The sequence below is a fragment of the Rissa tridactyla genome, chromosome Z, assembly GCF_028500815.1.
Source record: "Rissa tridactyla isolate bRisTri1 chromosome Z, bRisTri1.patW.cur.20221130, whole genome shotgun sequence".
NCBI classification, from domain to species: domain Eukaryota; kingdom Metazoa; phylum Chordata; class Aves; order Charadriiformes; family Laridae; genus Rissa; species Rissa tridactyla.
In genome coordinates this window covers 67,674,908-67,697,173 of record NC_071497.1, presented here as the reverse complement: position 1 = coordinate 67,697,173, position 22,266 = coordinate 67,674,908, and the positions used below count along the sequence as shown (strand labels likewise).

Here is a 22,266-nt window from a genome sequence, read left to right as displayed (position 1 = left end):
ACAAGGTGTAACAAGTATTCACTACTTTGTATCAGATAAGAACTAGGGAGAACCTATACAAGGCGTGAGACAACAGGGCTCCTTCTTTACACGAGAATGTTGTGGAATTTACTCCCTCAGGGTGCTATGGCATGCAAAATTAGAAAGGAACCAAGGGGCACCAGGTAAATTCATAGAGGACAGGTCCACTGTTAAACAGTGGATCCTGTTAGTTTAAGAAATATCAGAACTGCTGATTTAGAAAGGTCTGCTGGGGAAGAGTTATTCCACAGGGCCTGCTTCTTAAACTCCCCCTAAGCCTGTGCTGCTGGGCACTGTTGCACGGTATTGGGCTGGAAGCACTTGATCTGAATCAGGTCTTTGCACGTTCAAAGTCATAGTTGATGGCCATAGCGTAACACTGTACAATACATAAATAATAGTTAGCAGAGATTAAATAGTCCAGACTTGTTTGTAATGTTCTGTCAGATTCAGACTCTGCAACACTTCTGTGGTTATTTAGAATTTATCTGCCAAAACCCCATGTACACAGTAAGACCTACAGAAGAGGACCAAGGAGAAAAGTCTGCAAAATGACCCTCCTGAATTTCTCTTACATCATTTCTCCAGGGCACAGAATTTGTCCCTTACAAAATGACATGTGATGCTACCTATAGGACAGGTCTACATGTAGGTCTCTCTGTTGAGACCTGGACCTCTGAAGTCAGTTGACACCCCTTGCACAGAATATTTCAGGAAGCAGAATTTAGATTCCACCAAAATATCTTAGCCTTATGTCTATTCTTTTGTTTGGTCTGGCCATTTGGTTGTTTTCTTTCTTTTGCTCCTATGTCTCATGTTTGTTTGGGTTTTAATAAGCGAGCAGTAAGCAATAATAACATTTCTATTTCTAATAAACAAAGCATGAGGAGTTTCCTGTCTTCTTCCCTTTAATTTTTTTCCCTTTAAATACAGTTGATATTTGTATGCGTACTTCACCCCCACGTCTATTGAACTGTGTTTATTCACCAAAAACCTCCTGCTGTTAGGCTGACTTGAGATTGTCACCTATGGTGCTCCACTTCTTTGTTCCTGGGAAAGTTCAGATCCATGAAGGGTTCTGCTCCCCCAGTTTTATGTCAAAGTCACAACAGCAACTCTGCAAGAGTAACAGGACCTGTTCTAGTAGAAAAGATGGGTTATTTCTAAAGATAAATCACAGAAATAAACAATCAAGCAGACATCACCAGACAGCATAATAACATAAATTTAATATTCATGTCCATGTAATGAATGAAAATGCATTAAAACTCAAGTTTGTCTATATATATTTAATAGCATGTATCATACAGTATATTCTAGAAGACACTTCAGGCTACCTCTACACAAGGTAAATTAAGTGGGCCCAGCATGCACAAAACAGGTACTGCACATGATCGTTCGTACTACTTATGTGTCAGCTCACAAATGGTGTTGTTCAGCACTAACTAGCACAGGCCAGGGAGCATTCCCCATGGCAATTTTGCATGCAGCCATGCTATTTTGACAGGAAGAAAATGCAGCTGTGTGGCCATCAGCCGTGCTCTACCAGTTGGCCTTAAGGCTAAGAAACTGTCCCAGTTTGCACTTTATTGGATTTTATTATTTGTTTCAATTACGGATATTGCTCTGAAGCAATAATAGATTCTGAAAGAATGTCTCAAGGGCACTCACAAAATGTTCATGACTGAGTGAAACTTCTATTAAAAAAGTCTTATGATTACTGCAACTTGGAGTGATTTAGGGGCTGCAGGATTTGTGTCCTCCCTCTGGCTTCTGATTTCCTCTTTCTCTTCTTCCCTTGGTCATGCTTTCCAGTCAAGCCAGCTAGCAAAACAGAGGTAACTCTGGCAGCAGTGGGAATCTCAAGAGATGAACTTCAACAGGGTAAACCAGTTGCAGAGTGAAGTGTTTGCTAATGAGGTACCAAAGGCGCCCAGTTTTCACACATCACTCACCTAACGCAGCAACTCGGCCTCCCATGCCTGGTTCTGTATACGTTTGGATATCCACATATTCACTTCAACAGACAGAAGATAAGCTTGAAGGAAAATGTGTGTCATTGCCCCTCTCCCAGGTTCACCTCCACGTGCTTCACTGGCTGATCCATCCAGAGCGCAGCAGCTGAGATGTCTGCTCCTGCTGCTTGCCCTTGCAGCACCCCCACCCCTGACGCTCTGTGCTTTAAGCAATCTGCACTGAAACCATTGCAAGGCAGCAGCTCCCAGTTGTGTTCCAGTTCAGGATGGCCTGGATACCAGTAGAAGTACTGTTAGAACTACAGCACAGGAGCAGACAGCAGCAGAGATGCCCAGAGAGAAGTAGATCTGAGGGTTTTTTCCTGGCCCAATGTCCTGGTTTGAGGTAAAACAGAGCCCATTTTCTGATTTGTAATTTTGCTTTTTAGCCGGGCCTCTTCTAACTGACTAAACTCTGAAATTAACAGCATATTGTTCAGAAACTGTTCACCCTCAGAGTGATAAGACCTGATTATACCAAGGAATGGTATGCACAGAGGCTCTTGCTTAGACTTGTTGCTATAATAACCAAGGTCAGCTCACTTCGTTATTTGCCCCTTCAGAGGGTCGGAAGCAGAGAAGCGTAGAGGGGTCACACCTGTAGGGAGGAGCGGACAGGACAGGTGACCTAAAACTGACCAACAGGGTATTCCACCCCGTGTGCATCACGCTCAGTATAAAAGCTGAGGGATCAAAAGGTCAAGTCTCTCTTCAATGGCTGATGTCTGAGGAGGACCCTGTCTGTTCATCTTGCCTTTAATCCCAATCCGAGCACCCCTGGCTCCAGATCTGGAATTCAGCTCCTGTCCGTCGCTGACTCCAGTCTGGGACTTTCCCTGTGCCTGCTGGTGATGTGATCATCATTCTGGGAGCTGGATATGGTTTTGTATATATTGTATACTTTTTTCTTTAATTTTTATTATTCTATTATTATTTACTATTTCCTTATTTGTTATTATTTTCATTAAAGTAGTTTAGTTCTTTTTCTAAACTCGTAAATCTGCTTATCTCTTCCTCTCCTCTCTGAGGAGAGGGGGGGGAGGGCCATCTGTCGTTCTGATTGGCCAATCTGGCCAAAACCACGACACCCAATTCTTATGCTCCTGCTAGGTAGATGAACTGCCTGACTGCTGTCCCTTCAGTTCCACATGTTCTGATCATTTATGTTCAAAAGTCTTCAGAACAGCAATGGTCCCTTACCATGTACATTTCCTAAAACAGTGAGTTGAGTCTCCAGATGTTACTTTAACACTCGTAAATCATATTCATCCATAACTACACTCTGAAGCTAAGGCTGAGCTTACTGTTGTCAATGTTGCTTTTGTTTGAGCTCCACAAATTCAGTTGTTTTTTTTTCCAGTGCCACAGTGCCACAAACCCAAAGGAATTTATTCACAAGTTCACATCACTTTGTCGTTGTTGTTTTCTTAAGACATTATAAATACATTGGATAAAATTCAACCTTGGACACATCTCCCTGCACTGACATAATGTAGTTACAATAGCCTAGCATACAAATAATTGCAACTACAAAAATAAATTATGAGGGGGCTTTGAAAGTGAAATAACAATAGGCAAAATGTCACCAAAACCCTCAAGCTGGCAGAATCAAGTAAGGCAAAATGAAACCCACGTCAGTATTGATTGTGGAGCACATTTATGTCTTGCATCTCTGAATTATTCTTCACAGAGCATGATCAGGGTCAGTTCCTGCTCAAAACAAAATTAAGGGTGGAGGAGAATAAATCAACAGATAATTGCAGCATTAATTATTTAGAATTTCTCTTCAAAGTATTATGTGAGTATTTGGGTCTTAATACAATCATTGTCTATCTAATGAAAGCTTTCGTCTCTCCATCTTCTATAAAATAGTACTTGATTCCTTGAAATAGTCATCAGAGTTGAACATGAGAAGCCACAGCTGGAGCTGCTCCAACATACAGAGCGTTCAGTTACTGAAATCACTTCCTCTTAGTTTGCATCCTACAGCTGAGCAGGAAATGTGGGATATCACTTTGCTGTCTTGTCCCTTTACATGGATTGACCCTCATGCCAACAGGAGATTCAGCGCCTTAAGGTACAATTCAGTGGCTCCTGTAATCTATTGCCATAGTACAGAACGTCCAGATTATAATTAAGCCCTGACCACTTGGTATTTACTTTTATTACACTAATACTGAGAGGCCCCAGTAAGATTGAAGCCAATTGTGCTATGTGTGGCACACAGTCACAGCCATTGCCTCAAACACCTCACAGAGCAGGGTGAAAGAAAGAAAGTATTATTTTCCACAGCAGCAAAAGCAAAAAAAGCCTTAATTTTGCTGCTGTTTTCCTTGAGGCATTAATGCCAAGAGAGAGATGAGGAATAAACCTGTCCCATCTGAGTCATCTGTGTGGATGAAAGCATAAAAATATCCTCTTATCTCCTCTTTTATCTTTCCCTTCCACATTACTGCCTCTTTCCCAAGTAGAATATTAACAATAAAAATAAGAGTGAAGTCAGCACTGGGCAGGGATGTTGTAGTGTCTGGAGCACCAGAAGCAGTGGAAGCAGGCAGGAGTCTCGCTTGATGTGCTCTGGCTCCTGTAGTCAGAGCAAGCACTTGGCAGAGGAGAGGAGAAGGATTATATCTGTCAGAATAACTTTTATGGGACCCAACTCTTCCAGGGATTGTTTAAAATCCACATAATGCTCTTGAGTGTTAATGCTTGCACTGGGACGTTTGCATTAGCAGATAAATGTGTAAGAACACATGTTTCCAGACATCTGCCTAGTGAGCGCACATCTGAGCAGTTTGCTGAAACTTGGTCCAAGGTCCATGAGGTCCTTGGGCTCCTGAAATGACTTCCAAGGTTTGTAATAAATTGTGCTGCTGAAGTGTACCGCAGTTAAGCAATTCTCACATGATAGAAACAATGTGTGGTGCGCTGCACTAAACCACTCTATGTTATTTTAACTTTTCAGCCTTTGAAAGCGTTCAGAAGAGAACACAAACATACTGAAGAAATTCATACCTACAGATGTTGTGAAAAAAAGAAAACTTGGGATGGTGCCCCCAAATTATCACCCTCCCAATACAAGACTAGTGGATAACATAATGCTGATCTTTGCTACGCTTTGTATTAGCCATGAGTGAGGAAGAAGAGCGTAGTTATTAAGGTTTCCAGATTTTCAGGGAGCCCTGGTTGAATAGCTACATCCCTCCAGCTAGGTCTGTGTTTTTTTAGTCACGTCAAAGGAGTGAGGACTTGCATGTGCAATGCCATAGGGTTAAGTGGTGGTGTCTGGGAGGGACGGGTTTGTTTTCAGGCACAAAAGGCATTTGCAGTGCTGTTGAGTTTCCTTTCCTGGTGCACACATATGGGCTTACGTCAGAGTGTGAGTCAACAAACAGGTGGTATGGGCTTCCAAGGAGCCCGGGCCTGAATGGGAATGCAAGCCATGAGCTAACATGAGCACGCCTTGTGCCCTGCTCGTTCCCTTCTGCCAGGTGGAGAAGACCGCACTGCGGTACTGCAGGTAGGTAGTGTGAAGATAAACATCACAGAAATGACATGCGACTCAGATACTACTGTCATGGCTATAGATTCAGGGTACAGATTTAGTTTGTTCCTTTGTCTAATGCTATTATTATTATTGTTATTATAAAATTCATAAATAATAATCTATTATTAGGCTTGGATAGGAGTTTTTGCTCAGCCACACTTAGGATGAGCACAGGTGCTAGATTTCAGATGGAAAACCATCCATTAAGGTACCAGTGCATCAATATCAGCAATAAACAGCTGGGATGGTTCCTTCTACAAACAGCATCTTACAGAACACACACAAATGATGCAAGTATAAAAATCCAGCGTGGCAGCTGTCTTGTGCAGTATTGGTTTTCTGGAAACAAACGCAAGAGCAGAGCAGCCTCACCATAGAATCCTTGCACAAATCAATTGGGCAAAATCTGCTCACTGTGTACGTACCTCGTACGACTAAAGCAATTAAGGGGCATTAAAGGCCATGCAGTTGCTAAAAATAGGCAACTGGGGAGTATCCCATCCCAGACTCAGCAGCTGGCAGAGCATATGTGCTGCAGTCATTTATCATGAACCCGAGTTTGTTTTGCTTAAGAACTCATGAAGCGTGTGATAAATTAACTTATATTGGAGCAGCCATGGCAGGTTGGCAGAGCTACCCAGGTTAGCTCTGGGTAGCTAATAAATGGTTTTTATTGCCCAGTTACCTGCAGTCTTAAAAAAATGTTTTAACTATGAATCAATACAGGTGACATAAATTCTGAGTGGCATTTCACCACTGTGTTTCTCTGCTTCTAGAATAAAAGCTAAGAGGAAAGCTATATGCAGAAGTGGGAGGGGACATGGTACAGGCAGGTAAAGGCAGGTCTATTAAATGTGTTCAACCCTGTTAAAAAGTGACGTGTGTGATGCAATGCAATTTTAATATTACATCTGCTAAACATGTCCACAGTATGGTTTGTTTTCTATCAAGTCGTTTGCACTATGCTTGTTTTTTAAAAAATGAACTAGTTTTATAAAATGAAAAAAAAACCCCACACCTGTTTAAAAATCAGACATCAACTCCATCTGGTAGAGAACCCGCTTCATTTTATCACATCTAAAGACAAGTGAGAGGAATGGTTCTGCAAGGCTGGTGACGAGGAAGACCTCAGAGAGATTGTAGCTTTTGCTGTAAGTCTGCTCCGCATGTGTTGTGGAAAAAAGGGGGAACTCAGCTTCCCAAATCTCCCATCTCCCAGCCGAGTGCACTTACTGCCGTACATGGGCAGGACGTAACCTGTCTGCTTCCTGGCTGTGTTTCAAGGAATGGTTAGCCATGCTCTGGCTATTCCTGCTTGACCAGGATGAGCATGTGACAAAGACTGGAGAATCCCATTTTTTTGCATCCCCCTTGCTCTTATGTGTGAGGTAGGCTCTCAGCACTCTTGTGACTCCAGGGATGACTGCAGGTGCCTGCAGGGCTGGGTCACAGACATTGTGAATACACCCAAGCGCCGATATCTAAAAAGCCTGTTGGACATTGAAGACTTTGTGAATCAGACTCAGGATAGACACTGTCACAGAGCTGTCTTCAGCCCTGACCCTTCCTAAGTGCACTTCTTTAATCTTAACTCATCTTTGATGAGACTTGTTTGCTTGAATGCTCAATCCAACACATGCGACTGTTTGCAAGATGCTTCCCTTTCCTCTGCAGCATGCTCCTAGCACAATCATCTTGTTGATTTTTCTTGCACTTTGATAATTTGGAATACACCTGTATTTTAATGTCTCATAAAAAAGTGTGTGCGTGCGCACGTGTGTGCACGCAGGCATGCATACCTGTATTTATCAGATTAAATAAAACTATTTTAATCGTAATTCGGTTCAGCACTAGATTTTAGTGTAAGAAGTAGAAAAAAAGCCAAGGCATTGTAGACAAATTATGACACGTGTTAGAGGGAGGGACCTTCTGCCATGCGTGCCGTTCAGAGTGGTACCTGGCTCCTAAGCCTGCAGAGACAGGGGTGCAGCTCTGGAGACAGAGACAACTGTCAGCGGGAGAAGAGGAGAAAGGAAGCAAAGGAAATGCAGAGGCATCCCCTGGCATGCGGAGCGCATATGTGATTTTATCAGTGTTGTTAGTGTTTAGTCTTGCAAGAAACCTTTTGAAATAGAAGGGTGAACAGGTACTGTATGTGAGGAGTGAAGGAGTAAGAAGTGGGGCAGACTCATCTGAAAGCATCAGAGAAGTCAGTGAGTGCAATAGCTGAGGTGAAAGGCTCAGTGGATTGCTCTAATAAAGGAGGAGATTAGTATCAATTACAAGTGTTTTAAATAATATTTCACAATGGAAGAAAACAGTGGATTGCATTCTGTTTTTTTGGAAACAGGACGAAAGATCGACAAAGATGGATTAGAGTATTCCAGTATGAAGATCCCAGATAAACTAACTCATCAGAGTCCTTCAGTCTTTCTCAAACAACATGACACGGTATCTAGCATGAAAACATGCTGAGAAAGGTTCAGATTCCAGAAACACAGTGACTCATGCATTTCCAAAACAGTGTTACAACAAGTTGCTGTCCAAATTTCCTGCTGTATTATATGTAATGCACATTCAGTGGTGCTGCTGGCACGCTTCCCTCTGAGTCAGTATTGAACCTCTGCCCCAATTCAGAGTTAGGCGACCACTGTGCTGCTGGAGCTTCTGTCGTTACAAACAGATGTAAAATAAATGCCCCAATTCCTTGTAGACATCAGTGTCCTCTTGCAGATGGCAGAGTCTAATTCATCTCTGACTGGATGACAATGTATAAAGATTGGCATTTACCTTCTACACTTCTGTGACCTTCCAGTTGGTTACAATGATTTTCAGCTGGATTATCATTTAGCTCTGGGGCCTGGACTCTTAAATTACAGAAAGAGATCAGGAAGATGGAAGGGAGCATTATTCTATACATGTTTTCCCTTTCTTTCAGTACCTAATGCAATGACATTATGTGTTGATGCTACATGACCTTTCCTGTGGATCGTCCTTGCACAGTGTGTTTGCAAGCTCTTAGAGGCACAGGAAACCATGGGGAGAGGTGAGGAGGAAGGTAAAGTGGAGAGAATGACACGTACTGGCCTTACCCATACAGACATGAAGGGATTCACTGATGCCAGGGCGCGAGATAACTTGTCTACTCCACAAGCCCTGGAGTAATCCTCCATGGGGATTTCTCTCAGTTCCCCTCTTTCTTCTTTCCTGGGTCTTACTGCTAAAGAGAGGCACTTCAGCCTTTGGGAAATCTTGACCAGTCTATGTAGATGCTTATTGCAGCTTGTAAATGAACTAAATGAAAGGGTAATAATAAAGAAATAGCAGCACTGAGCTTGGACTGAAATTATCATATCCAAATCTGTTGAAACTGCAAAAAGTAAGAAACAGACTGCAATCAAAAATTTGGGGCCTTCTCTAACCATTAGATGCCATCACAAATATGAAGAAAGCATAGGAAAAGCCTCTTTCCTTCATTGTTTTTTTTTTTTTTCTTTCTGTTTAATGTACTGGTGGTTTCCTTGAACAAAAGACATCGTGAGGCTCTATGTGTCTTCCTAGTAAAACTTTTGCCCTCTGCAAATATGACTGTTTCACACCATCTGGAAATAAGAAATTGTATCCTAAAGGCAATTTAATTGAACTGATAGTCTGGCTTGAAGGAGTGAAGTTTGAATTTTCCCCAGAGCACAGTACTTGTCTGCTGAAATAGAGTGAATTTCTCAAAGGTTAGGTGTTGCCTAATGTGTGCTGGAAAACCACCTTTGTAGATTTGCACTGAGGCAAGATGGTATTTGAATCTGCTGGAATGCTTTACATATTCATATCGCCTGAAGGTTGGAAACTTTTTATCACCAGCAGAGTAGCACAGATGACAATAAAGATACAGTTCAGGCAGCGGAGAAGGAGATGAAAACAGTTGTTGAGACTCAAATTTTCTTCAAAACACTTTTTTTGAATGCAGAAGTCCAGATGTCTTTGTGGACATGTACTGATTTGCAGTGTACGTTGTACCGGATCTCAGGGACAGCTCAGATAAGTGCAGCTTTAGCCCTGAATGAACTAGATGTAAATATGGAAAACTCAACAGCTTTTCTTGGCTATAATGAGAAGAGTGACATGCCATGTCCCTGCAGCTCAGACTGAGGTGAATAATTCCCTACAGCATTTCCTTAAGGCTCTACAGCATTCTTGCTGGTTAAATCACAATTCATTTTTTAGCAATGATGGGTTCCACAAACCTTACTCTTGGGGATATAACTCTCCCTCCAAGAACCTATCCTGAATGGCAGGGCAGTAAAAATTAGATACAGTAATGAGAGCAACCTAAATCTGGTATCTCTTTTAACCTACTGCTAAAAAGTCCAGGAGAACCAGATTATAATCTTAGTTCTGTCTCAAATAACCCAGACAGACTTCTGGCAATTGTCTGGGTTTTTTTGCAAAGACCATTCTACACCACCACTCTTAATGTAGTTGCAAAATCAGACAAGGCTTAGTCGAGAACAGACCTACTGAAAGATGAGGGAAGGACATGGGTGGCTTTTATAGTAACAATTTCTGGTTCTGCAGCTGACAGGATCCATAAGCTTTACTGATGCCTGGAGATCTCTGGGTGTGTGCAGCCACATTCCTGTGCACACAATAGCTGGAAAAAATTGCTGCTGCAGCCTTGGAAAACATGGCTTTTCCTCACAATTATGATTCATTTACATAACTGCAAGATGCAAACCTAAGATTGCAGTTGGCAACACAGCAAATAATTAGGGATGCTCTACCTTGTGGGATATATTCATGAATCATATTAAATAAAGAGTTATGCACTCACATTAAATAAGAATATTCATGTACTCCATTACATGACATATTAAAAAAATCCATACAACCAAACAACAAAACAGAGAACAATGGAACATGCACACACCCAGGAAAGGAAGAGAAAAGAAAGAAAACCTGTTGAATAAGTAGTGCTATAAAAAGCAGTAAACTTTTGCCAGAGACCTTGTAGTCTCTTGCACAGATTTACAATTGTGTTTGATCCTCCTTCTTCAGTTTCTCATGGGACCCTTATGTAGCTTTGTCATTCTTTATTATGAGACTGACATCAGTCAGCTGGTTTGTAGCCAGTTGCACTAATAATAAGCTGGCAGGGAGATCAGAAATTACTGGAACTATTTGGTCATCTTGAAACTGAAAAAGGAGGACTACTCCAAAACTCTTCAAGGCAAAAAAAGACACACTCTTAAATGCTATTTCTATAATAGTTGTTTCACAGAAGGAAATGTCTACAAAGTTCAGATTGTTTCAGTTTATTTAATGCTATGTTGGCCTTAAGAGTTGTCAGGAGAGACAGGCAACAGAATCTATCTCCTCCAAGAAGGATTCATTTAATATTAGCAAACAAAACTATATATTGTTGAGGACCTAAACCTTTAAAAGCATAGAAATAATTTATTAAGAAGAATGACTCGTCATATCATATTGCCTACAGCTTTGTAAGTAACATACTCCATTTGTCTCATAAGGTTTATAGTCTAATATGGAACGTTAAGAGACTGCATAGGCTTTTGCAGCACTACACAAGCACAGTGTGGGATGGATTCACGTGTTCGACTGCCCAACTTGCACAATTTTTGAAGAAATTCAGTTCTCCTGTGCTGAGGTCATTCACTTAGAGCTTTATAGTTCTAACTTGGCTCCATGGGATTGCATAGCACTTTGGGATATCTGTCTGACTGCTTTTGAATATCTGGACAAAGTGAGAGATTGGTGAAGTTTGAGAGTACTTTACTAATACTCTTGTGAGTGGTAAGAAGATGGAAACAATGACACAATACCTTCCTCTGTCTCTGCATCTCTAGGTTTCTGGGTGGAGCTGCACATGTCCTGAGGTAGCTTTTGCCACTGCATGCCATTTTTTTATTAGTTTCCTTATTATTTCTTCTACAGCTTTAGTGTGCTCAATAAGGCATCATTTTATCCCCTTTGAAAGTTCCTGAAGGAAGAACAGCAAAGCAGTCCACAGTGTTATACCAAGTTTAACAGTGATGATGTATTTGCCAGCTGGAGGGCACCCCCCTCAGGTATGGATGGCTGGAAACTGGATATAGCCTGGAGCAGCTGCGGCTAGGTGTTACCTGTATTATACCAGCCCATCCGTGACTGCTTCCTCCTTTTTACTGCCAGTGGGAAACACACCTCCTGAACTCACTCAGGCCATCACGGCTAATACATAACAGGAGATCAAAATCCTTAGAGCTAGAACCATGACATCTTATTGTTCCCGAGTGCCAGGCGATCAAGTTGACTGCTGTCACACACTCATCCTCTGGGTAGACTGGATATCAAGGTGGCTGCATGATGCAACTGATCACAGACCAGCATGGGCAAACTTCATGACAAAAGGGTGCAATGTGTACTTCAGGTATTCAAGAAACTGCAGACAGACACACATTCCTTGTGTGTCAGGCATACCTAGTGGTGGCCTCTCTAAACAGGTCAGCACCAGAATGTGAGTGCTTAGGCCTCTAGATCCTCAGAATTGCACAGGTCAGTGACTCTGCAGAGGTACCCGATGGGCTATGCAACTATTTATTCATTTGCTGAAGAAGAACTCATTGGGAGTGCCAGAACAGGGACGGCTGGTAGTTAGGTCAAGCAAAACTGGATTAGTTGCTCTAAAAAAGTAGTGCGATGCAACGGACAAGTAGTGGTGCTGATGGAGAAGCACGGGGCAGAAAGCTGAGTTCCGAGTCTTCCATGACTTTATATATACTTCGGCTTAACATTTTAAAATAAACATGGTCAAAAAAGTTCACATCTCCTCTCCAGCTGTCTGCTAGCTTGAGGTTTGTGGCTCTAGTAAGTAATGAAAGTAGTGAACTGCATGGAAATTCACACAGCACTTAGAAAAGGGAGGATCTTTTAAAGCTCTGGGACCATTCCTTACAAGTGTTTTTGAAGAGGACAGAGTGCCCTTAGTGTTTTTTCTTCCCCAGAAATACATGACAGCATCTACACACAACGGATTATTCACCAAATTTAGCGGGTTCAGCTTGGTGCATACTTTCCGTGTGGTTCAAGTGCTATAAAATACTCCACAGAGAAATGCTGCTGACAAATAACTAACAGGCAAAGAACAAGTACAGAGGGGAGCAACAATGCAACTACACAGAAACACCAGAGTGCTCGTAAATTTTTGCCCAGGGAGTCAAAGAAAAAGCAAGATCCACCCTGGGATGAAGTAGCCAGCTAAGGGTACTTCAAAAGTACTCTGTTTTTTCCTGTATGAGTTAACACTGCACCAAAAAAAAAAAGTTAAAAAAATCAGATTGTGCTTTCCACATATTCTCTGTTTTACTTTGGTACTCACCTTTTCAGTGAATTTTTTTAAAGGTAAATCTGTTATATCACACTCAACAATATAGCATGTAAATGGTGATGCAGGTCCAACTGCACCTGAACAACAGCTGCTGAAGCATACCCAGCTTCTTGCGTGGAAAGCCTGGGCCCACTGTTTCTGATGGAATCTTCCCCTAACTGCCAAAATCTTTTCAAGAGCAATTTCTGCAAGGCCTGACTCAGTGCCCATTGAAAGCAAAGCAAAAGATTCCTATTGATGGCAGCTGTCCCAAGTAAGCCAGAGGTCTAGGCTACTCTTGCCAGAAAATTTTGTTTATGTGCATTTTGATGACTTTTAAAGCCTCTCTTTTTGTAGTTGTATTTCTTATGAATCTTACTTTTCAGTGAATATTTTCCGGACACTTCACATACTGGATAAAGCGGGTTTGATGTGTTTCTATCTCTTACTCAACACAGAAGATTACTTTATCAGATTAATTTTTAAGAGACCCACTTTAGTCAGGGTGCTCTGGGAAGCATATGCAACGTTAAAACATTCTGCCCTCCAATGGCCTGATTTTCCCTATATAAACACATGGGATGAAGGTAAAAGACTCAGTCATGTGCTAAAGAAAACGGTGCGGTGTGCTCACAATAAAACCATAGAAGCCAGGTTTTTAACAAGTTTACCCAATGGTTGAAGTTTACTTGCAGTTTGGCCGCGGAGGTTAAGTATAGACATTCCAGTGCGGATAGGGATTGAGGGCAGATTTCACTGTGGAAAGAACTGGGACAGTCTCATAAGCTCCCAGGGAAGGTGTGGGAGCCTCTGGTCGCATACATGCTGCTTTGATGCCATTAAATGGCAATTTATTACCAAGGTGCAAATCAGGTGAACAAACCTGTCTGAAAGGGGCTCATTGGGGCATCTGAGTTATCTACAAAACCAGACATGATAGGAATGAAAAACTGTGCACCTTCAGGTAGGAATTTTTGTCTGGAGGAGCTCTAGCCCATCATTTATTGCAATTGCTATGATGGGTCAGCTGTCTGCCTGCAGAAAATAAGTGCCGTCTGTGGTATAAACAGCGGCACTCAGAGTGCAAAGACTGTCTTCTGCTTTTCTTTAACTAAATTTGTTTTCTTCTGTTGAAGTAGGAGCAGGAACAGTATATACAGTTGCAAGTCACTGCTTTCATAAACCAATACTGTTTTAGGCCAGACTTCGGTTGGTTTAAAAAAAAAATGCAACCCCACCTCATCCCCCAGCATTAAGAATAGCAAATTTTGTTACACCTTCAATGTCACAACTAATTATTCAGAGAAGAAATCACAACTAGCTGGAGTTTGGCTATCAGAGGTTACCCCTAACATCTCACTTCTTTGGTGTATGACGTATCAAGAGCAGAGACAAGATAACACTTAAACCTGAACCACCACTGTAAAAATAGTTAGAGTTGGTGGCACCATAAAGAAACATGAAGTCATTTCAAAGGCTGAAAAAAATCTCAGTCTCAGGAAGACAACAGCAGTTTCCACAGCAAGAGTAAACTGCTCATGGTACCTTTCGCAGAGGCAGGATATGATCTTTTGCCCATTGTTATCAATCTGGCTGCACCCTAAATAGCAGCTGTATTTCCACAACAGAGGACTTTAGTTAAGCAAATCCTCCCTCTCAAGCCGAAGGACTGCAGACAGGATAGGTGGGATTCAGCCTTCCCTTAGTAGAGTGTTGCGCTCCTATAGGAGAAGAGTGAACATGAGCTCACCAAATCCCAAGCCTCCAAAGCCAGCACAAAGCATCAGCAAGAATCATCTTCACTGCCTCTGTCACCCTGTACCAGCCCAGACCCCTTGAACGCCTAGGCTGCAAGGTGAAGGGATGTCCCTGAGTTTGCTTATACTAACTTGGTATCCCAACCTGGGCTCTTACTACACATCTGTATGCAAAAAAATAGATATTCACTGAGGAGATAAATAAAAAAACTAGCTTCAGTGCAAAACAGCCTCCCCTCCCATAACCGGCCTGTAATTTGAATGCCCTGTGGTAATTTCGTAACACAATCTCCTTTTGGTCTAAGAGATGAAGCCAGCTGGGCAGTGGGGACAATGTCTCTGTTTGGTGTGGCATTTAGTATCCAGCCTGGAACTCAATGTGTAGGCATTTCTCCTCCCCTCATATTGCAGCTGAATGACTTTGCTGTGTTGATTTGAAATGACCTGACTAATCTCAACTTCCTCTAACAGTTTAATGAAATGTCAGAAGTGAACAAGGTCCATGGAATTGAAAAAAGACCATTCAAACAACGATGAAAAGAAACACATGGACAGCAGTTTTTAAACAGTCTTTGGGCTATTGGAAATAATTCAATGAGCTTTAGACAAGCTGCAATATAAACATACTAAGAAAGGACCAAAAAATGTTTTCTATAAAGCCACATTTTTCATCTGGACCGTTTAATCCACTTCAGTATTACAAAAAGGAGGTATATGGGAAAAACCATAATTAGGTAAATTTGAAAAAAAAGAAAGAGACTCTTCCTGCCCTGGTCAGATCACTTAGTGTTTGGAAATACAAACCACAGAGAAACAGTTATGTAGCACCGGTTCCACCATCAAAATTGCAGGAGTGAGAAGTAGATTTGGCAAGTTGAGTACTGTTACTTTCCAAGAGAACTTTAATGGTATTCTCAACTGCAGAAGAAATAAAATATGCTGATCATGACTCCAACCTCACAGAATACCAATTCAGAGGGAAAAGCTTATACTGTACTCCGCCATCGTGCATGGTACAATGAGCTATAAGAAATATATCAGTGCTTTGCATATCATTGATATTTTACTTCCTATTAGGAAGTTTCCAGGAGTTCTCCTAAAGTAGCTTTTTCACTGCTGAAGACAGCCCCCAGATTTAATGAACGGCCCATGGAAATGAATTTCTGCTTCTGACTGAAGGTGAGAGAGACACTGTTTTGCTGGTACAGCTGGTGCCAGCTATTACCAGGCACTAATCCTTTTCCCATTATTATTCTTCCTCGGGTGCCTTCATATCCATTACAACCTTGACAGATGTTCAGTGCAGCTGTCCTCTGGAGCAAAACATCCTGAAAATAAAAGATATGCTTTCCAGAGGCTACCATATCTCTCACCTCCCTTACCATCACTTTGTGGCAGAACACGGCCATCGCAGCATCGGTCTGGCTGTACGTACACCAGAGTCCCTGGGCCTTCCCAGAGGGCTGACTGTATCAAAGACTCGACTGTCTCGGCTGTTCCGGGAAGTCTCTCCTCCCTCCCACAGCAGCTCCAGCATTCAGTGACACTGTCGCTGCCTCCCAGCTTTCCGCTGCAGGGACATTCACAGACACTGTCCACGAAGGAGTTTTAAGCAACCTTAGGGCTAACTGCACATTCTTGTGCATGTTAATTAACGTCTGCCCAAAGTCCATCACTCAAAGTTAGGAGATGCCAGGTCTGAGCAGCGATAGGGAAGTGATTGCTCTTGCAACCTTCGCACTCCCAAGATGACACCCTATGGAAAAAGTTACGTGATCATGTAATCAAAAGCCAGCTGTTGTGCAGGAACTTGGTGGAGGAGGGGGAAGTCTGGAGCTTGGGCGGGCAAACTGTCAATCTGACAAAGCCTTCAGCATTGGAACCAAACGTCAGTGTCTTCACAAATTGTTTGTACCTGGAGTTAGAAAGGCTGAACTTTTAAGAAAAAAGGAAATGTTACATGAAATGTCCTCCCTGAGCCCCTCTGTTTAAATGATACCTTTGAATCCTGAATGTTCATTTTTACTGTGCATATCATTTGAGCTAAAGGACTTAATACATTAACACTACGTTATTAAACCAGACAGAACAGGAAAAACTGATTTGTAGAAATGGATGCAGCTGTGAGTGACTGAAAGAGCAAGGGGAAACGGAGAGCTAAGAAGCACAGGAGACGTTTTGAAGACTGCTAGAAGCTGAAAGGAAGAATCTAGGCCACAAGGACATTAAGAAACTGGAACACATGATGCTAGGCCATTACAGAGAAGGCAATGAGGTTAGCACGAGCATAGATATGGAGAAGGTAATTCTTCTCTCCTCACGGCAGAAGGCAGACATAAAAGCCCCATCATCTGTCCTTGTCCTTAGAAAGTACAGTTTCTGATCATCACAAAGCTCCCATGGAAAAACTAATCCCTCAGTCTTGGTGCTCGGCCTGTGTGTAATCACCCACAGACACATCCACAACTTCACCACGCAGGCATGTCCACAACTGCTCTTGGAGCTTCCTGGGAATTTCCCTGGCTACTGACGCTTTGGCAATGTCTAAAGGTCATGCTGGGTTAACGCCTTGCGTATCTTGAGATCTGGGTTTTAGCTTGATGGTATCAGCACAGATGACTACAGCTGCTTGAGCCTCCTGTAACGAAAACTCCAGTTTAACGGAAACTCCAGTCTGCGTGACAGAGTTGCCACATAATATAGAGGGATGGATTTTCAGACTGCAATGAGGTAGGGATGGTGCCAAACAAAGAGCCTGGTACTGTTATGAAGTAAACTTTAGGCTCTTACTCAATGCCCAGAGCTGACAGTATTTCACCTCACAGCTTACTCCAGCAATGCTCAAATGTAAAGGCAGAATTCAATATTTTCAGCAGAAATTATTTTTCTTCTATGAGAAGGTAATAAATTACATTTCACAATATACTACTAGATCCATATATTACTTTTTCTGCTCTGCTAAATCACATGATGATTTGCTGTAACAGAGACCATAAGGAATTGGAATTAGCTGGCTATTACTGCAGGTCGCATGAGCAAGCAAGACGAAGTGCGCATTTGTGGAGAACTACATTTTGTGCTTGCATGAAAAGAGACTCTGCAATCTACTTCTGGTCTTTTAGACCATTTAAGTTGCTGTTACATTTTAAAATACTACTTAACTCAGGATGTTGTCTGTTGACAAAGAAAGAAACCCCTGAAAATGCCACTCTACTTACACACTCCTAACTTACTTCTGACACTTGTGAATATCTCAACTGCATGCAGTAGAATAAAACTTTCTCATAAGAAAATGTAGTGCAATGAAATATGTGGTATCACTTTAATACTTATCAGTTTATGATTCCAAACAAGCCTGTTAAAGGCCTGTAAAAACACACAGTGCAGCAAGAACCTCTCTCTGTAACCCACAGCTAAACCAGGCTTTTGGAAATGTACAGAATAATTTCCTTCTAAATATTAACTCAGATCATTCTACATTGCACAACTGGAAAGGAGACAAACAGACAGAAGATGTAATTAAGACACTTCACCGTGAACTTTGTCTTTCTTGGGAATTTCTGTTGAACTACTAGATCCTAATGGAATTTAATTCTGCTAAAATCAGTGGGCATTTTACTATCTGCTTCAACGACAAGGATTTAACTCATGGAATCATATCCAGATGGAACATGGAAGGACATAATAAAATTGAAGTACCTGCACTCATCAGGGTTTGCACCTAAATTAAGCACTGAACCTACAATAAGTAAGCACAAGAGCTTAATGTGAATGAGTCAATGATGTTTGACAGCCTGCATCTTTTGTCCTTTCCTTTTGGTGTTCAAGTACTCCTCTTCTGTATCAAAATAGCTGTGGAGGGTTTAGCAACATGCTAAAGTTGTGGAACTGTAAATTTGTAAAATTTGTTAGAAGGAAGAGGAAGTTTGTTGGAAAGTAAAAACAAAACAAAACAAAAAGCCAGGTTTAACTGGTCAAATACACCACTGAGAATGCAGCCATCAAGTTACATGCAGTGATGACTACTTAGACATCCAAAGTAGTATTTTATGGGAGAAGTCAGACCCAGTCCCAAAAAAGCAGGTGCGTTGGCCAGTGCTAGTGGTGTCCGCGCTGCAAGATAGGCTCAGTGTTAGGCGGTGAAAAGGGTGGACAGATGTGCCCTAGAGAATAAGGAAACCAAGCAGTGGAAGGTAAGAGTATACATGGGGAAAATTACCAGGATGGGGCAAATACTTCTCTCTAAGACAGAACAGATGATGGATGTATTCTCCAATTCTGATTTAAAGGCACAAAAAGTTTCACAAGAAAAAAAGTGAGAATCTGAAATAATTGTTCTATCCTGCAGATAATATTCCAAATCCATATGATCCTGTATTTCATACAAATGAACGAACACTTATGCAAGTCAGTGTCCTTTACACAGTTTGAAGAGCCTAACTCAAACAAATGGATTTATTTCATTACTACAAAAATTCGCATCATTTGCCAGAGAAGCATGGTAGATTATCTAGGTTATGCTTTTCATTGTCTTTCTAATGAAAACACAAACTCTTACCCTGCAATGCAATTATTTTTCCCAACTCAACTCCTAATTCACAAATACTGCATCACTCCCAACTTTTTTCCTCTTTTACTTACTTTGGAATTTAGCATTGCTCAGAGTCCTCTTTCAATTATTCTACATTTACTGATTATTTTAATGCACTGAAATTCTGTACAAAGAGAAGTTTTTACTCCCTCTCCAACCACAAAAGACGACATTCCACCAGTGCCTGGCAACTTAATTACTGCATGTTTTGGGTTAAGACTCGGACTCACAGTAGGTGAGGGAAGGTGTCTGTGTGCTTACACATGTAAACCCTCTTAAGTTACTAAACAATAAGTTAAAAAAAAAAAAACACAATAAAACTCTTCCCAGATTCTTCCAGCTTCTGTTTGGAATTATCTGAAACTTAACTTAGTTCATTAAGTCCACAATTTTGAAGAGTGCCAGCTTTGTGTCCCTGCTCACATCTAAAATGTCTAGAGTAATGCAGTGGCCAAGCGTAGTGAGAGACCACTAGAGTCCGACCCTACAAGGGAGGGAGCGAGCCTGTGATGAACATTTGTGTCCAACATGCATCCACGAAACCACATGCAACTCCTGACAAGACAACTCCACAACACATAATAGCCCAGTTAACAGAGTTGAAGTGAGGTCAAGCCTGGAATTCTAATTTTAATTGTCTTGTTCTAATTTTTTTCTGTCCTCCTGACTTTTTTCATTGTAAGATCACAAATAACTTGTGTACATATTGGTTCTGAACAAAACACTGAGACATGAGGTTATTGTTTCTCTTAGTTGGAATTTCCTAGAGGAAAAATATTGCCAAAACAATTTAATAGCATATTCAAAATTAAGAATGCATTTTGACCCAAATGACTATAAATTAACCTAAAAAAAAACCCAAACAAAAGACAATAATTTCTTCATTTTCCAAATAAAACAGGGAAATAACTGCAACAAAAAAGCATTTCAAACAGTCATTGAACAATATTGTGAAAGCGTGTTTGTTAATAAAGGTAAGGTCAGTTCCTTTGGAGAGGAGTTCCACGGCCTGAGGCTGAAAGTTGTGTGTTTTGAGATGTGTGCTGTAAAAAATCAAAATATCTGAACTTTGTTAATCTTTGATGTAGGTTCAACAAAACCAGAAGAACTATCTTACTCAAATCTGAACTTTTTCACTTCTCATAAAATTGTGTTTTTAGAGGAGCAAAATGGGTTCTCTGTCAAGCTCCTGAAAGATGTGGTTTGAATTTGTTTCAAAGGTGCAGCTTTTCTCAAGAAGATCATATTGAGGACTGTTCATTCTCACGCGTGACAGTGTTGCTCAAGGCTGTTGCCAAATATCAGAGTACCACTTGTGACAGCCACAGAGAGAAGGGGGAGTTTTCACAATAGGAATTGTGCAATCAGATTAGCCAGTCCAAGGAGGATTATAAAGATGTGAATGATCAATGCTGGCCACGTCAGCTGCCCAGCACGATGCTGGGAGATCACGTAGATGAGGGATGGATACACGAATACAAAGGCCAGACCACAAGTTGCTCCAGAGTATCTGAGGAAAGGGAGGGAGAGGGGAAGAAGAAAAGAAGAAAAAAAAGGGGAAAAAAAAAAAAAGAATGCTTTGTGTTAACTCTTATTTCTTGTTGTCATTTTCCCCCCCTCAAACAAATGAACAGCCTGGCTGAACAATGACTATCTGCAGTTGCTAAACATCAGTTTCTGTTCCTTGCTGTCCATCACCTCCTTCACTGGCATTTAATTATCCTCCTCTGTGCTGCTCAGCCCCCTGCTCCCCTGTACCTGCTCTCTGACATGCCTCTGGCCGTTCAGTCACATGCCCAGACGTTTCTGGGGACCAGCTCCTATCTTTGATTTGATGTTTCTATTATCTAAAGAGATTTGCCAACATGCCACAGAAAAAGACTGGACAGTGCATCCTTTGCTAGGCATCCTTTACTGTCAGAACTGCACATCTCATTGCACCCCAGCCACCTGAGGGCACATGTTAAAGCATGTAAGCATAGAAATGCTCCTCGATCTGCAACTTTTTTATTTGGATTTATTTAATGAGCTCCTAGCAAACCATTCTCCAGACACGAAATGATCAACGTGCTCTCCTGCTAACACGGAGGTAAGCACAGTAAGTGAAACACTTAACTGTTCTTTTTCTAACCACTCCCTTGCTTACCAAAACCTACTAAGCTATACTGCAGCCAAATGTGCATTATTAACTAAAACCATATTTTATTCCAAATATTTGGACATTCGGTTTAAACAGAGGAAGCTTCATAATACAGAGTAACCATCTGCAACACAAAACAAGCAAATACTTAAGTTAGACTGTATATACGATTTATCAGCTGGAAATTTACTGCTCAAAATGCTTCATTACTATGCACAGTACGCACACATTAGCAGAGGTCAGGATCAGTTTGCAAACACAGAAATCTACTGCATTATATTTATTTGGAATTAATAACCAGACCACGTATATCACTTTCACTAAAAGGAGAGGTAGAAAAAAAAAGGAAATGGAAAAAACCTCAAAGATCAGTCACTGAGCAAAAGTAAGTTATTTTGCTACTCTAGTCAGACCCAAGCCTGTCATTCTGGTTTTAAAATTGCAAATTTCTATATTTTTAAACACCTCCCTCTCCTGGTTGCTGTAGGAAAGATGCAAACTAGGAATGAATGACAACAATCACACATATGGGGGTGTCAAATGTAGAAAATAAAACTCATCAGATTATTTCCTCTAATCTTTCTCAATTAGAGAAATCATAGGTGTTTATTAACATGGTAAGTTTCAGATATAATTTAAAAGTACAACTTTTATGTCACTTTTCCCTTTGAAGTAACTTGCTTTCTTGGATTTTTATTATGGACTTTCAGAACAGCTTGAAATAGTCTTAACACAAACCAAAAACTTGGGAGAAGCCACACAATAACAGAGCAACTTTTCTAATGACACCATATTCTTTCACGTGTGTAGTTACAAGGGCCTCAGATACAGCTCC

At 41.2% G+C, this 22,266-nt stretch overlaps 1 protein-coding gene across 6 annotated transcripts in view; it reads right to left on the bottom strand.

Annotated features, from left to right (window-relative positions):
• Positions 1–1,077: 1,077 nt before the first annotated feature.
• SLC38A9 (solute carrier family 38 member 9) overlaps positions 1,078–22,266 on the bottom strand; it is a 67,084-nt gene continuing 45,895 nt past the window's right edge. For 3 of the 6 annotated variants that reach the window (XM_054185307.1, XM_054185308.1, XM_054185309.1), the window contains one exon: positions 1,081–20,801. In XM_054185307.1, the coding sequence (XP_054041282.1) occupies positions 20,636–20,801 (166 nt within the window). In that variant the 3' untranslated portion in view covers positions 1,081–20,635. Of the gene's footprint in view, positions 20,802–22,266 lie in introns of all 6 variants that reach the window. The other 3 variants (XM_054185311.1, XM_054185312.1, XM_054185310.1) reach the window with 2 other exon arrangements.